Source organism: Amblyomma mixtum, chromosome 3, assembly GCF_055824585.1.
Source record: "Amblyomma mixtum isolate Tamu chromosome 3, ASM5582458v1, whole genome shotgun sequence".
Taxonomy (NCBI): Eukaryota; Metazoa; Arthropoda; class Arachnida; order Ixodida; family Ixodidae; genus Amblyomma; species Amblyomma mixtum.
The window spans coordinates 302,702,561-302,719,209 of record NC_143014.1 but is presented as its reverse complement, the minus strand read 5'-3'; the positions used below and the strand labels follow the sequence as shown (position 1 = coordinate 302,719,209).

The following is a 16,649-nucleotide window of genomic DNA, read 5'->3' as shown; positions in this document are numbered from 1 at the left end:
GAGACAGTGCAAAAAGACTGCAACAAGCAGATAGGATGAGCCATTTTTCTATGCTACCTCTCCCTGCTAAGCAAAACCAACAAGCCCAAACCACAATTCTAGTTTGAATAAGGCATGCCATAGTTTTCTTGGAAGACTGTTTCAAAAGCAGGGCACACTCCGATGCTGCTCAGCATGCTGCCACAATCAGTGTGTGCGAGTTGGGGGGTTCCACACTACGACATCGTCCATTTGAGCTGCAGCATTGCCAATGCTAATCCATGACCTCCAATATTGGGCAACACGGCAGGGCTCAGGCAGGTTTAACAAACCGTGTTTTGATGCCCGACCTTGGAGGCCATGGCTCAAACGTAGCTCTCACCCTTCTCATCTACTTAGATGTGGCACTAAGTTACTCACTGTCATAGTCAGCAGTACTTTCCTATGCGTATAACACGACGGTCATAGATCTAATATTATGTACTGACTTTGTGTCGCATACCCTCTAGTAGAGGTCGGTGTTGTGTCCTTTGACAACTCCATGAGTTACAGCGCATTACTGCACCACCGCCGCTAGTACTTTGCAGTTCTGTGCCATTATATCCTTTTTATATGAATATCTGCACAAGTACAGAATATTTCGATTGGGTCCTACTGCTATTCAGCTCTTATTCAATTCAGTTTCCAGCAACATTATTAATATTTGATTCAGTTTTGGCAAGCTACTATTTGTGCATCCCTAGTTACTACCTTAGAAGCTAAAATCTCTGTTGGACAAGGCCAATCAATGCAGCTGTGATTACCATATGCATAATTGTTATAAGTCGTAGTCAATGTGAAGCTTTCACAAGGGCACGTGACAGAAGCATAACTGGCACATAGCTGCAACCCAAGGATCATCTATGACTGAAGGCTGGTCATGTGCCTCCCAGTGCACAGACTACATTTTACCAGCACCTGAATCCTCCTTGTTCAGTTGGTGCATCAGTCAATAAGCTCACTGTTGAACAGAGTGAAACCAAAAAAAAAGATTGCTAGTTTGAAGACTTGAAATACTTGCGCACCAACTGCATAAAATTATGATCTGCAGTCTCCAACACAGCTTTCAGCTTAGCGACTGTTTATAACGTTCAATTCAATGATGCAACAGAAAATATGGATGCACAAGCAATAATAAACCCACCATGAATGCTGCCCTTGTAGTCAATGTCTGCGGGAACCGAGGAGGTGTTCTTGATCAGCTCCTCAATATCAACTGCAGGCAGAGGCTGGGTGTCGCATGCTCCGTACACGTAGTACTGGTAGTCGCCCTTCTCCATCAGAGAAGGGGCCACATCCTTCATGGCTGCATGGAGGCAGGCACAACATGGGGCCACGGCAAGGTTCCCAAGAACACAAACCACTGCACCTCATTGCAACACCTCATTGCAGTGGAACAAAAAAGAGATTCAAGAGTTTGACTGACCCTCAGTGCTTTTATGGGGCACCTGGGGTGCAGTTCAAGTGAGGTGGCAGAAGTTAAGCCATATGTGGGCCATACACCTGATATGGAAGTGCCAAGCCAGAACAAAATGTGAATTGATGGAATAGAATTCCAACTTACTCATGCATAATCGCTCAACCCAATCTGACACTGACCAGATGCTAAGTAAACATTAGGCATGGCCCTCCATATCAAAGCATGGAACAGACCAATTTGCTGGCATGCATAATAAACGAACAAGACAACATGAAACTGTCCAGATTGGCACATGTGACTTGGTTCCTGTAAAAGTTTTCCATTTAATTACAGAACGACAGTATGCAAAGTGGGCAATCCGAAAGCTGGCATTGCTGTGGTCAGGCATGAATATAGTTGTGAGAGATATGTCTTCACTCCGATAAAATCTACTTCGCTTTATATGCATGTGATATCAATTTTGCTTCAAGCTTAAACTGTTTTTGGGATTACAGGACATATATGTCTTGAATTGTATGTCTAAGGCCCTTTTGTTTTCAGATAAAACAGATTTGGCCTCATTTCTGCACCTCAAAAAGTCCTGCAAAAAGCAAGTAAAGCCCAATTTCAGCCTGAAAACTCTGTGAAAACATATTTTTCTGCTGGAAGCAGAAAAGTGCAGCTACCGTAGGGAAGCCACCAGCCACCGCGTAATTACGATGTCACAAAGGAATCCATCGACGTTCCATTGAATACTTTTCATCTTTAATTCCACTTTAGACCCAGTCACTTAGGGCAAGGATTCACTTGTCCGTCACCTGTTAAAAGCACAAGCCCAAATGACAGGATCTTAAAGTTGTAACAGGCATTACCACTTGCCAGCCTATGCAGGTGTGGTGCATTCAGATGGCAGCTGTGGCCCTGAGAGTGTTTGCAGCTAAAGCACGTGCAAAGATTTAACAGATCGGGTGCCAGTTAAAGCTATTGGGAACAAGAAAATATGAAGTATGAAATGGTAAACACTTCCTTGCCATAACATAGGTCTTTAGAGCTTCTCTGTCAACTATTTCAGATCCCACAATAAGATGAGAGCTTATGGGTAATTGTTTTCATTATATAAAACCTAAAAAACCCATATTATAGGTCAGTTTCAAGGAAAACGCAATTTTTTTCTGATCTTTGGAGCAATAGACAATGACAGATTTTTGCCCTCCGAATTTCGAAAAATACAAAATCTAAAAAAAAGGGCCCTTCCCTTACTACACCATACAGAATATACAAGTAGGACACTGGGTGTAATAGGGTATACAAGGGTGTACCATAAAGACCTCAAAGTTGGTTCCAGAACACAGAATATGTTCTTTCATTTCTGCCTACTTCTGAAGAAACAACAAGGAGTACTGGTTGGACTGAATTCCAAACTCGCACGGGGACGCAAACTACACATTTTAGGTGCATTAAAGACAACCCAATCATTTACACGTTTAAAGTGCATGTCAAAAGTATTACTACATGGGTGCCCTGATAAGGGTTATCTGACGAAGCCAATTTCTTTTTCTGGATGTCAATCATTTTGTGCATTTACAGTGCTTCACTCACAGCATGCGTCAAGCGATAAGCACCATTGCTTCAATAAACGCATTGCAGCCCAGCTGAAGACGAGGACACAGAATGGAGACAAATGACATGAACACTCTCTGTTCTGTGTCCTTGTCTTCTGCTGTGCTGCAATGTGTTTATCGACTATGCCCCAACAAGCCCAAAAACCACGCTGCTGAACAGTTTCTTCACAGCCAGTGTTCTGCTCCACTCAGAAAAACGTTTAATATATTCATATGTATCAGCAGCGCGAACACAAACCAGGAAGGAGGAGAAGATAGTACAGAGCAATAGTACTGATAAGATAAGATAGTACTGACTGTACAGTACAGTCAGCACTCTGTACTATCTTCTCCTCCTTCCTGGTTTGGGTTCGCGCTGCTGATACATATGGGTCACAACCAACTAGCCCGGCAGATGGTGTTTAAAATATATCTAGCAACTTCTGCTTGTGACAACTGGAGGGTATTGTACCAAACAGCCATATGAGAACCAATGAGAACTGGTTCTCATTTGGCCCCCATCTCCTCCCCTCTGCATGCAGACAGGATGTGTGGTCAAAGTGTTCGTACCGCTGGCCTGCTCCTTGCCAAACACAATGGCCTTGGCGTTGATGCAGGTGAGTGAGTGGAGCAGTGGATCAGACTTGAGGTTGGTGTTGACCAGCGCAGCCACAATGCCCACTTTGGACATGCCCAGCCAGAACATTACAAACTCGGGCCTAGAGTCCATGAACACAGCGACTTCATCGCCGGGCCTCAAACCCTGCTGTAGAAAACAGTTGGCCACGCGGTTTGTGAAGTCATCCACCTGCAAAAGAACAGGCATGTGGTAGACAAAAGTCAGTATTCCAGTTGCACCCAAACTCAATAAACCTTCACTAGTCAGCCCTTGTCTTTTTCTCACTACAACATGGGTCTCAAAATGTGGGAAGGCTTTCTTGTACACAACTGTGTCTTGAAGTTCTTCCTAAAAACTATATCTTCGTTTCCACTTTGGTTAGCTCAAATAGGAGTTCAGGGGCAAATTATTAAGTTCTGTTTCAGCACAACCCTGAACTGGCTTTCCCCGAGAGACTTGGTCCAATCTGCCAAAATTTGGTGATTAAACAATCGTGGCTGATGATGGATGCAGGACAAAACCCTGCAGCCGTCAGACCATTATTATGGCACAACACCACCGCTTATCATTTGGAATCCTATAGCATAGCTGTGCTGCTTGGAGTCCCCAGAAGCTAGCTGAAATTAATTGGAATCAATACAAAAAAAGAAAGGCTAGTTTATGTTTCACTGACATGGTAGAGGTTTTTTTGCCTCCTTCTGTCTGCTTTCGGTCTAAACACTTGCCTCACATCATTGTGCTTAATGTAGTTCTTACACACAAACTCTCCATATTTGAGCCACTCAGAAACTATTTAAAATCTTGTAAGCCACCATTAAAAATAAAATATAATTAAGTATTTCAACTTTGAACGCTCGTACTGACATGCCAAATTCATATTTTTTTTTCCCACATACTAACCAAATTCGTAACTCACTACTTGTGCTCTGCCTTTGAAGGAATTTTGAGATGCTGCTGATGCAAATGATACGTAAGTAATTTGCGCTCCTTTGTACTTTTAAGGCATTTTTAGATGCTGCTGATTATAACTGATGAGTTTGTACTTCATGCTCCTTTTGACTTCCCCTCTCTGCTGCCATAGCCTCATGCAAGGCTGCAGTATGCAAAAATAAAAACAGTTCATAAGTTGTATCAGTCAATGCTACACTTTCAAATAGCGCCCTGCCTTTCTGCTTCATTTTCACAAAAGTACAATCCCTCATCTTTGGATCAGGCAACATTTCTTGCAGTATTCAAGGGTCACAGCTCCTGAACACCAGCATAAGAAGCATCACTCATGCAGTTCAATGTGCGAAACATAAATTGTCAGTGAGCCCTTCTACAGGCCTACTTTTGCAGACAATTTAAGCTTAGTGCAACATTTGCAACAGATGTTTTGTTTCTGCTCATTCTAAAGAGCTCCACCTCAAAGTGACTTTGGGCATGCACAGCAGCAAAGCAGGAAGCTCATATGGTGAGCTCCAGCTTAAGCAGGAACTTTCTCAGCACTACCGACCAGCAGCTTCCTGATGGCAGTCCAACCACCACTGGCAGACACAGCGCGTGAGGCATGACATAATCCCCAGCACACCCTGAATGGCAGGTGTCCCAACAACAAGGGTGAAGCATGGCCCACTGGGCAAGAAAACCTGTGCTCACCTGCTTGAAGGTCCATCGATTGTGCTCCATGATGAAGCACACCTTGTCCATGTTCTTGTTGACCACGGACTGGAACACCATGGGCACCGTTCGATTGGCTTTGAGGCATGATTTGAAGTATAGGCTTGTCTTAGTGATCCGAATCAGGCCGCTGCACAAAGAGGAAAACAAGAGGACATTTGAAAACCCAGCCTGCCACCTCCAACTTACGTTCAAGTCAAATAAGGCAGTGCACTTATATGCACTGCACATATCATCAGTGGCACAAATTTTTATCCAAGTACAACTCGGTTAAGAAAAGCTGAAAGATGTATCTCACAATGAATACATATATGTGCCCAAATTAACTTTAATACAAGCCACATTTATACGCAGCACTTTCAGGCCCAGTATGACATGCATGCAGTACCAGCAAATTCAAGAGAGATTTACTAAACAGATCGAGTTTAGTCAATGACAGCGCAATTTCATAACGTCGCTATCTTTATTCTCACTTACACATGCACTTTTTTTTTTTTTTTTTGCACCAAAAGGTACTTGATGATCTGAACGTTTTGCAAACAAGACTGGACTCGGCAAGAAACGGAAAATGCAATGGTGAGCGCGCTGGGGAGGAAGCTAACCGCAGTCGTATCGAGGTGAGGGGGAGGATAGAGGGGAGAGACACCAATCAGGCGACAAGCTGCCCGCAGGTGTGACCCAACATTACGCTCAGCTCAATTCGCTGCGTATAACAGTACATGAATTTCCAATCCAGTGTGGAAAAAGACGGCCGCTGCAGGCACCGTGCCGCGCGGCGGGAGAGGAAGTGTCGAACCTCGCACGCTCCCGAGCAGCGGTAAAAACAGCGCGGCGAGCAAACACACAGACAGACACGGGTGTTCCCGAGCCACCGCTGCGCGCCCGAGGCGGAGGGTGCGCGGATGCCTCTGTCGTTTTAGTTTTTCTTCGAGTCGAAAGAAAAACCAGTTTGGCAGCGCGCGCGAGCGGCAGTGGCGGCAGGTAGTTTTCACTCTTTCCGTTTACTGCCTCCACCATGTGCCCCCTCCCGTTCTACTCGCTTCACGGCGGAGAGGTACGGGTCGAACTATTTGGGCGCGAAACGGTCGCCGGAGGAGGGAAGCGTCGGAATCAGTGATGTCGTAGATGCCGGCACGTTCCGGAAAAGAAATTGAGAAGCGCAGGCGGGCAGAAAGCCGTAACAGTTGCTTTTTTTTTATCGCTAGGCAGATAAAAAAAAAATGAAACTTTTACAGATAAGCCGAAGGACATATTACCGGTTTCTTTCGTGAAAGCCACGGAGCGGGGGGATTAAAACAAAGCATGACACGCTACGTGTGGCGTTAAGCGGAAGAGCGCAGCATGATCGGCTACCGACGATTTCTCTGAAGAAGAAAAAAAAAAGAACCTGATAATTCGCGAAGAGCTTCGCGCAAATTTATAAAATACAAACGCTGAGCGGCGGCATAAAATTTGGAGAAAACTTGGGAACATGGAGGAGGCTAATTATTCCTCTAGTGGCGCAGAAAGGACGGCGCGTCACTCAGATTCTTTCTCAGCGGTGCATGGTTTCATGTGTTCGTGGCGTGTTGGTGCCCCTTCCTCCCGTCCCTTGTCTGCAACTGCACACAGCACGAAGGCGGAAATAACGCATATATGCCGGTGCACCACGCGTCTATTTCCGCGAATAGCAGAGCTCAGTGGAAGTGTGAGCGAAAGCAGGCGCGATTCAGCGAAGACTAGATTAACTAACTTACAGTCATGAACAAGAATTAACGCGATACGGATTCATGGAAAACAAAATTACTGCACAGCACAGCAGACCGTTGAAATGCATCCAGGCATGGGGGGATCCACATCCCGCAAACTTTTCTCCATTACTGTTCACCAAGAAAATCCTGGTCTCATACATGCACGTGTGTCAGGTTGGCATTTATAATTCCATGTCGCGTCCCTGTGCACATACAGTCTTCGCCAAAAGTAACCATGCTGCATGGTAATTGCTTCTCAGCCGTGTAGTAGAACACTTAATTATGGAATCACTCAAGCTCCTAATTACTTCTGTAATATGGAAAACCCCCGTGCTTAGCTTCCAAGAAATTTTCTGCCGCTATGAGTGCCTCAACCCAGTCAAAAAGAAAAAAAAAACGAACCAAGCGGATTTCAAACTGGTTCCAATTGAACCAACAGAGGTTCCAAATGGTTCCAATTGAACCAACTGAGTTTCCAACTGGCGCCAGTTGAACCAACAAAGCTTCCAACTGGATAGTGCAAATGGACTCCCGATTGGACCAAATGAGTTTCCAACTGGCGAGCTCAACTGGTCTTACCAATTGCGTTTAAGTGGTGTGTCCAACTGCATCCAGTGTATCCATATGAACGTTTGCATATTGGACAAAAAGGACAGAACTAATATGGCTGTTATAGAAGAGCTATCAGCAGCCTAACCTACTGAATTGCATTCATCTGCACTGGCACTGCGGTAGAAATTAAACGAAATAGCTGCGCTCAGCGGGCAAGCCCCACTGGCCCCAGCATGAGAGTCTCATAAATGGGGTATATAAGTGGGAGCGGGAGTGTGTTCTCTGGATGTACATACTGGCATTATACTATTAATGTCTACCTAATGTATCTTGTGTACGACGTACGCGTGTCCGGCGGCTTTGATTTCCATATAAGCATGCAGTTTTCAATTCCACTGTAAAAATGTTGGCTGGCACCAGGCAGAGTGTCTCCCTGCAGTCCTCGCGAATCAGCTTTCCTTTTGCACAATAATGACAAATTAAATTGTAAGAATATTTTACACATTGTGTATTTCGGACAACTGAACAGTGAGGTAGATTTTGTGAATATTTTCTGGAAGTAAAAAGTGCTTAGGGCTTAACTGGTCGAATTCCAATTGGTCGGGTGGCTAGAAACAACAGAAACCAATTGAGAAATCCATTTGGAATGTCCAATTCGTTCAGATTAAAACTTCCTTTTTTTTTAGTGGAAAGGCTCCACTACATTGCTGAGAAGCAAACCTTGTTTACTCTTGGTAAAGACTGTACGTGTTTTCTGGACTGTATGACACGCCGACGGGTCGGCGATAAAAACAGAAATAAATGCGCGCGCTAATATGCGGCTGAAACGGCACCGCAACCGCAAGTGCAGAACGGTGTCCTGGCCCGGATGAACGAACACGCCCGGAGCAGCCTGGTCCGAGTGCACCTGCCGAACGAGGGCCAGTTGGGACGCATCCACGCAGTGGCGGGTCGCTGGCCCCTCACCGCCGCAAGCACGCGGCATAAACCACGCCACCCGGCCGCGTGAACCGAGGCAGAGGAAGCGCACGGGAAGTTCTCGCCCAGGCGCCTTCTTCCTACCGGGGAGGGGGGACACCTCCGGGGGCGATCCCCGCGGACAGAGGCGGCGGCGCAAAAGGAAAGCCGCCACAGGCGGTGGGGGGCACTCCGCCCGCAGCGCGCACTTACCCGCGGACACCCACCGACGAGGGCTGAGCAGCGCGCGATTCCCCCGAGCGACCGGGTATACGTGTTCGCGCCGCTCGCATTCCACCCGCGGGCCTCGCGAAAAGGAAAGAACAGAGGAGGCCCGCCGAAGGAACGAATAGCAACACTGCACGAGTGTGTTCGCACGCAGACGCACACGGGAGCCAAACCCCGCAGAAGGAACGCACCACTAAAGGCCGTTGTACGATCGTTTTTGGGCGGATCCGCCAGCGAGCGAACCGCTCGCTTTCGGCCTTCGCTCGGGCGTGGGGCGGAATGGGTGTTGTACGATCATTTTGGAGCTGGCGGACGAGGCGGATGGTTTAAAGCGTTCCGATTGGCGCGCCCGGGATTGCCGTCTGTCCAATAGCATGCTCCTGTTGGCAACCTAGACGGCGCGAAAACGTGGTCTTTTTTTGCTCCTCGGCGACCGGCACCTAGGCTGAACTTCGGCATAGCCATGGCGTGCCGAAGTTCAGCCGGCAACAGGACGAAGAACTTTGCACACGCAAAGGTGACGCCACGCGGCGAACCACGGAGATGCGAACCGGTTTCAAAGTGAATCGTCTCGTGGGTTGATGCCTTGATTCCCCGCTGTGCCCGCGCATTGAGCCGCTGCGAAAGAGCTTCCTTACTACTGGGGCACGTGATGGAGGGCGAAGAAACGGGCGCATGTACAGTATGGTAGCACTCGAAATTAAGGCAGGCTGTGTGACCTGTACATATCCGCGTGAGCGAATTCGGAAGCACATATTTGCGGAATCTGTAACGCGTACCAATCCCACGGATGCCGGGATGGATGCGCGCAATGTCAAGACCGCATACTAGGGGTATTTAAAATGAAGGATGACAAATTTTCAGAAAGGAATGCTGCGACGGTCATACAATGACAAAGGATAACAATTTAACTGACAAAAGAGATTATGAAGTCTGCATTTATTGGGAGAAGCCCAAAAAACAACTAAGACAGGTGGAAAATGACATTATGGAGGAACATGTACCAGTGAACAGCCTCAAGAGGGAACAGTTATTGATGGATGAACTGAGGGGGCTAATTAGAAGCACTGTCCCCATAATGGGACAGAGGTGTGAAAAGGCCCAGGGAAAGTACCTGAAGGCATTCCTGAGGTTATAATTGAAAAGCAGGATTAATGATAGCCATCATGGGTGAACTGCTGACACTTACTGGGAATTCTTGTATGCAGTGCTGTACAGTTGGATACTAATTACCGCACATGCATTTGAGCATTGATCTTGCATAGTGATGGAAATGGGGCAATAGCTGCTGGGTGGTAACTGGCAAAGGCCAGCATTCTGAAGTAAGAAACAGTACGTGCAGCATGCACTCCATACATGCGTATACACAGTGGCTCCTGCGCTCTGTCGTTTGTTGCCACAAAATTGTTGCATAGGGTTCTCTGTGCTGCTGAATGATAGCAGTGATGTCGGGTGAATATGACTGTTATTATTTTCAACTGGTAACCGTCTGTGCAATCAAACACATGCTTTTAGTGAGTTTCCATTGTTTGCAGAAGCAAACCGACATCCTGAGTGGAGTACCTTAACACAGACATTGGCTACCTACCTACAACATAACTGCAAGTAAAAAAATAATGGTGCATTTCATGACAATGGTTTGCTGGATTTGAGGATGGTGACCTTGTGGAACACACATCAAACATCTGAGCAAGATGAAATTGCTGTGACTGAAATTTTATGATTCTGGTTCACATACCGCATACCTCATGTATAGTAGGATAAAACTTAAAAGAAACAGCAATTGTTAGCACTCGGTCATGGCCCGAGGCATCCTGTATTACTCCACTAACCAATAACAGTAAACAAAATTAGTTGTTCGATGCTTGACTTTATTAATCTATCCAGGTATCAGAATTCTAGAGCTTATCATTTTTTCTTGTAATAAGCTTCTTATGGTAGTATACAATAAAAGTTTTAACAGCGGACTACTTTTTTTGGCGCGGAAGAATTCTGTGCGGCGGTCCAGATGGCAGAGCTTCACTGCAGACTTAAATTGAATCTGACTATAGTGTTCGGTGATAACATGTTCTGACAGCCAAAAACCAAAACTGAACATTGGTTGTTGACTGAGCTTAGATGCCAATGCAATGCAAGCAAAAATATTTGTTGTAGGAATAGATACGCATAGTTAACATGAAACAAAAAGAGACAACCCGCAACAAACACCTCACTGATACTGCCAACTGTCCAAAGCGATATCACGAACAGTGTATGCTGGACTGTCCTACACAAGAGGTGACGTAGAGCAGATGCCTCTGTGTGCTCTTAGATAAAAGGGAATAGTACCGAGGCTTAGTCCATGCTACTGCTTCTGACGTCAAGGTGACCTTGACAAGATTGGTTGTTGCATCTGTAGAGAGGGCATCTGCTGCTGCTGATGTGGACTGCTTGTTCACAGCCTTTAACAATGCTCTGTCATAGCACGTTAAAGAACCCCAGGTGGTCGAAATTTCCGGAGCCCTCCACTACGGCGTCTCTCATAGCCTTAGTCGCTTTGGGACGTTAAACCCCATAAACCAAACCAAACCAGATCATTTTTGCCCAGCTTGGTTCTTCAGCTGTGGGAAATCCAGCATCACCTGTATATCATTCTTCTTGTGTCCCTGTTCACTCCCGCCGCACTTCTACATCATAGTATCACTATCATAGTATCATCACTATCCACATCATAGTATGTGTGGTCAAATGACATCAAACACGCCACTGTCTCTCATTAAAGAAAAGGTGTATGTGTATGTGTGTATTATGCATGCATGAAAAAATCAGCATATTTTAGCATGTTACCATCAGATATGAATGCATCTATACATGAGGAAATTACATTGTTCCCAACCTTTACTAATATGGAAGATCAGTGTTAACTGCAGGTGTTTACAATATCACAGAAAAATGACGACGCAATAATACTGATTTCTTTTCTGATTTTTTTTCGTCATGTTTTTCACACCATTACGAAAATCGAAATAGAAATACCGCTCAGTGGCTTCAAAGCGGATATGGTGCGCATCACTGTACTAAAGTGCACGCTTTTGTTCTGCAGTGACAGTGGGCAGGCCGCTTCCTTTTACCAGTGCTTCCTGAGGTGACATTGCAGTGAACATTGTGCAAACCAGTATGCAGCATAGTAAACAAGTGTGGAAAGTTCTGTTGAGAGCCAATCAATGTTGACATGCACAGAAACAAGGTGGCGTATTGTGCGTACGACCACAAAGCATTCATAACTGTCCCATGAATTTAAAACAAAGTGGTTGCTTTGTGTTTCAGAAAAGTATACATGTGCCATCCTCATTAATCCATACATAATTAGATAAGGGAGTAAGTACACTGGCCTAGAAGTTAAGGAAATGCAAGAACCGATTTGGAAAGTTTACATAGCAAATATTGGCGGAGACTAGGATAGAATGCGTTGTATAGTCAAGGGAACGGGAACTGATTCATATTTTGCAGTTACCTCAAACACAATCATATCAAGCAGAATGCGAAAAAGTTAATTTTCAGAAATAAGAGCTATGATGTCTCAGGACAGAATGAATTGAAAAATAAGCCATTGAAGTATGTGTGGGCCATAGATGCTTAAGTTCTCCAGTAAAGCTCTACAGCAATCTTGAAGGTACGTCCTTTCTGATCAGTAAAAAATAATATGACAAATTTTAAGGGCAACTATGATTCCCAAAGCAGCAAGCAAAAGAGAGAATCTGTATTTGTTAATCGATATCCGCACCACTTGTTATATATAGAATGATGTCGTACTAGTTACTAATTACCAATTTCTTAGCAAAATATCCTTATTCCACTGCCAGTCTGGGTTGCAAGGAAACGAATTAACTGAGCCATCAGTAGTCATAAGGAAGTTGGAAAAAAACCAAGTTGAAGTCAGGCCGAAGGATGACGAAGAAAAATAGAAAGGCAGTGATGACTTTTGTCTTTTATTGCGATCTCTTTGATGCAATCTGATGATGAGAGCTTTTAAGCTGAACCAATTGCCCAGTTAATACTATCCTTAGTACATGTGACTATATACAAGTTACATGCATAAGCATACAGATGTAGAATTCTCACTGAGCCACATCATGAAGTCAGTGTGTTGCTCAGCTGAGCAGAACAGACAAGCACAAAGAGAAGCCTGGTCAACAACAGGTGGGTGCACTAATGCATGTTTAGCTTTGCAGTGAGCGAATGTAGGTAGCTAGAGCTAGCTTGCGCAAAGTTAGCCCAAATGCTACTATTGTGTAAATCTGCCCCGATAGTTCTCAATGAACACGTTATGCATAAGAGAGCATTGTACTGGTTTGCCGAGGTGACCGAGTGACTGAGCACTATATCAGATCTATTTGTTTTCATATTTATCACACCTCAATGGTCCTAAATGACGTTACTTTAGTAGCGAGCTTTAAAATGGTGTGCCAGGTAGGAGCTCAGTGAGTTCGTAATTTATAGCATGATTTCTGTAGTAACCACTTCGCAGGACAGTAAGATACACAGCCTTGTGGGATGCAAGACCGTTACAGCCTTCTGTGGCACGAACAAAAACGAATCTTGAAATTCAGTGGCATATGAGCTAAACGAGGCACAAGAGTGTTAGTGCACCTAGTGCACGAGAGACTACAAGTTGGGACTGATTAGTTGGGGACGTGTTGGTAAGGAGCAAAAAAAACCTGCATAAGATGAAGACATTCAAATATGCAATTTTGGTGCTGTCACACTGGAACTTCAAAAATGGCCTGAGAAAATAAAACAAGCGGCTCAGGACTGAACTAATTCAAGGATTCTAGTTAAGTTAGATTTGTGCCATGTGCCATTAGAATACCCAAGTTGATGACACACAGGGGAATTGAATGCAAGTAACTTGGAAGACGGTGATAGTAACAACACGTCATGGTGTAAATATCCTAGGTTGTGGGTGGGTGTATGAGGATTATTAGGTATTTGAACCAGTATACAGTGAATATACCTTTATCGGAAGGTCTTATGAGTTGGCAAAATGTAATGCTGACAATAAAAAACAATATTACTGCATTCTTAGTAACATTAGCAAACAGGACAATCCAGGGCATGCTAATTGTTGTTTTGAACAACTGAAATGCTGGTATTGATTGCAATATGGCACACACCATATGGCTGTCAGTGAAGGCATATGACAAAACACTGAAGGGACGGTAATAATGCAAGTAATGAAAAGCTGAGGCCCAAAGGAGTGCCTTGGCGGACGTCCGAGATTGCAGGAAAAGGCAAGATACATAAGAATTGGCAAGGGAAATTTGCCGAAGGCTGGCTGTTTAAGCTTGGATCCAGTTTAGAGCTATTGGATGCAAGTTAAAGCACGAGAAAACCAGCCTCACATAAATAGGGGAAATGCATGCTTTTTCAAAGCAAAGAACAAAAGCATCATAGGGGGATGTTGCAGTCACGGTGCATGTCGTGAAGAACAAGAAAAAGTTGGCTATTGCAGAAATGTCTTCTAAAAGCTTGCCGATTTGAATCAAACAACTTAATGGGCCAAAACAATCTAGCAGGGTCAAGAGTATGAAATGTGTTCGGTGATTTGCAGCACATGAAAATAACACAAATAGGGCCATAGGTGCTGGGTGATGAAGGATTATAAACAGAGGGGCCAGGCTATAATAAGGCAGGAAGCTATCTGTACAGCATGCACTAGATATGCCTATACAACCTACTTCCTCTCCCGTTGTTGCTTTCTGTAAATTTCACAGAACTTGATCATAGCGTACTGTGGGGTGCACCGGTGGCAAGTTGGCATGTCGAAACTGTGCTAAGGGACGACGACAGAGCAAGAATTGCTACCCTGTGCAGTGATGTTGTTACCATCGTCTTTGTTCCTAGCGTAGCTTTACCAGCTCCACAGGGCTTATTTTGCAGTCTGCAAGTAGTCATGTCTGTAGCAAGCAGTCACAGGCAAATGAAGGTGGTAGCAGACAGACATATGCAAGTGCATCGACGAGATCTTCTCAAAGCTTTGAGAATGGCTTGTTAAACAAAGTGCTGCGGCTGACCCAGGAAGCACCGCTGAACAACCACTTAACACCAATAAGGCCGATTTCGCAAGCAGCTCTGCAACAATAGCATTGCGAACACATCCAGTTTCGTACCACTGATCCCCGGATCGAAAAGGACCATGAGCAAAATCAACAACAGACACTGTCATTGCCTATGAGGTGCTTCAAGACCACTGTATTTTTCTGATTGCAGTGGAAACCAACATCCCACTTGAACTGAATACTGCCAAGCATTTGTCAATATTGACTTAACACTGCTATGCAAAAAGAGAAAAAAAGCAATGGCAAAGGTTTTCTCAATATTTTTTCTTTTTCATCAAGACTCGTTATGCTCAACTTGCTCTGTGGTCAGTTTTGATTGCATAAGCTGCTGCCACACTTTTTTTTTTCTGCGCTACATCAATTGAAATGCTCATGAAAAACAGACTTATGAGTTGGCACATATTAGAGATTTGTACACTGTCAATCAGTCGTGATTCAAAAGCGGCAATGATTCTTGTTTCCATGTTGTTACAACCTAAACCGAAATGGCTAGCGGAAGTGTTCAGTCACCCATTCATCACGACGATATGTTTATTGCAGGCAAATGTGCGCACAGCCCGCAGGAAATAAAAAGAAATGACGCTCCCGAAGATACATTTGCACTGCACCGATGTTTTAACACAGGTTACACAGTTTCTCCGGCGAGTCGTAACCCGAGCACCCATCATCACAAAACGTACTGAATGGAGCACCAAAGCGCAGAGGATGGCGACATCGCTGTTGTCGCCGCAAAACAGTCCTCGGCCGTGCAGCCAAGCTCGCGTCGCGTCACGTCGCACACACGGCAATTCTCAAGCACAGTGCCAACACGAATCGCGAACAAAATGGTAACGAATGCGTAGCCAGCAACAACGTCGTGTGCACGCTTCGGTCGCGATCACTGCAACCATCGCAACGAATGCGACTAGCTGCACAACGCCACGTTCATTTCAGCATTCGGAAAGCACGGCGTGCGTAGTGAGCTCTCGAAGGTGCACATTTCACTGCCTTGACGTAAAAGAACTCGCTTCGATCGCAATCACTTTCACTACGCGGACACTAGTCACTGTGCTAGGCAGCTCATGCACGCACAGAAGTTCACCGTGAGCAGCTTTTGCTCGCCGCTGTGCGTGATGATCCTCGCAGGAATTAGGAACGCTTGCAGCAACCACAAACAGCTCCATATAAACACTTCGTGACACCGCCAACGCGGAGGTCTTGCGTCTGTTTGAAGAGGCGCTCCGTCAACTACATCAGCGTCGATTTCAACTCGGGAAACTGTCGCTGCTCGCCGCTGCTGCACGCGGAGAAGTTCGCAGTCGCTCTGAACACTCGTAATATCAACATGTGGCCAATATAGTATGCCTCGCGGCATAGGTGCCATCTCTACAGCCACGACCTATGCCTCGCTCCCCAGTTCGGTCGACGGACGGCCATCTTGCCCCGGCAGGAGCGGATGCCTACGTCACGTAAAAAGCAGCCAATCGCTGCAATTCGGTCGCCGGGCGGTTCGCTCGTCCGCCCCAAAGTTGAAGTTCACCAACTTTGCTTTCGCCTGCCGAACGGGGCGAATGCCTATTGTCTGGTCGTTCGGTCCGCCAGTCCGCCTGCCTGGCGGATCCGCTCAAAAGCGATCGTACAACGGCCTTAAAAGAGGAAGGCGCTGTTTCTGTCTCCCAAAGGCGGCGGCGGCATAACGAGAAGGCGCCCAAACTGCAGCGGCGCGTCGACACGCAATGCGAATTTTTCACGCACGGAGAGGCAGCTGCCGGCTATGTACTGCAGCGCGCCGACGTCTTTTTCCGCGGC

General features: G+C 45.6%; 1 protein-coding gene across 1 annotated transcript in view; it reads right to left on the bottom strand.

Moving 5' to 3' along the window:
- Fatp1 (Fatty acid transport protein 1) overlaps positions 1 to 16,649 on the bottom strand; it is a 107,792-nt gene that overhangs the window by 20,830 nt on the left and 70,313 nt on the right. Inside the window, exons 2-4 of the mRNA XM_089583787.1 lie at positions 5,276 to 5,426; positions 3,589 to 3,826; positions 1,163 to 1,324 (exon numbers count right to left, since the gene is read on the bottom strand). Of these exons, the coding sequence (XP_089439913.1) occupies positions 1,163 to 1,324; positions 3,589 to 3,826; positions 5,276 to 5,426 (551 nt within the window). The remainder of the gene's footprint in view (positions 1 to 1,162; positions 1,325 to 3,588; positions 3,827 to 5,275; positions 5,427 to 16,649) is intronic.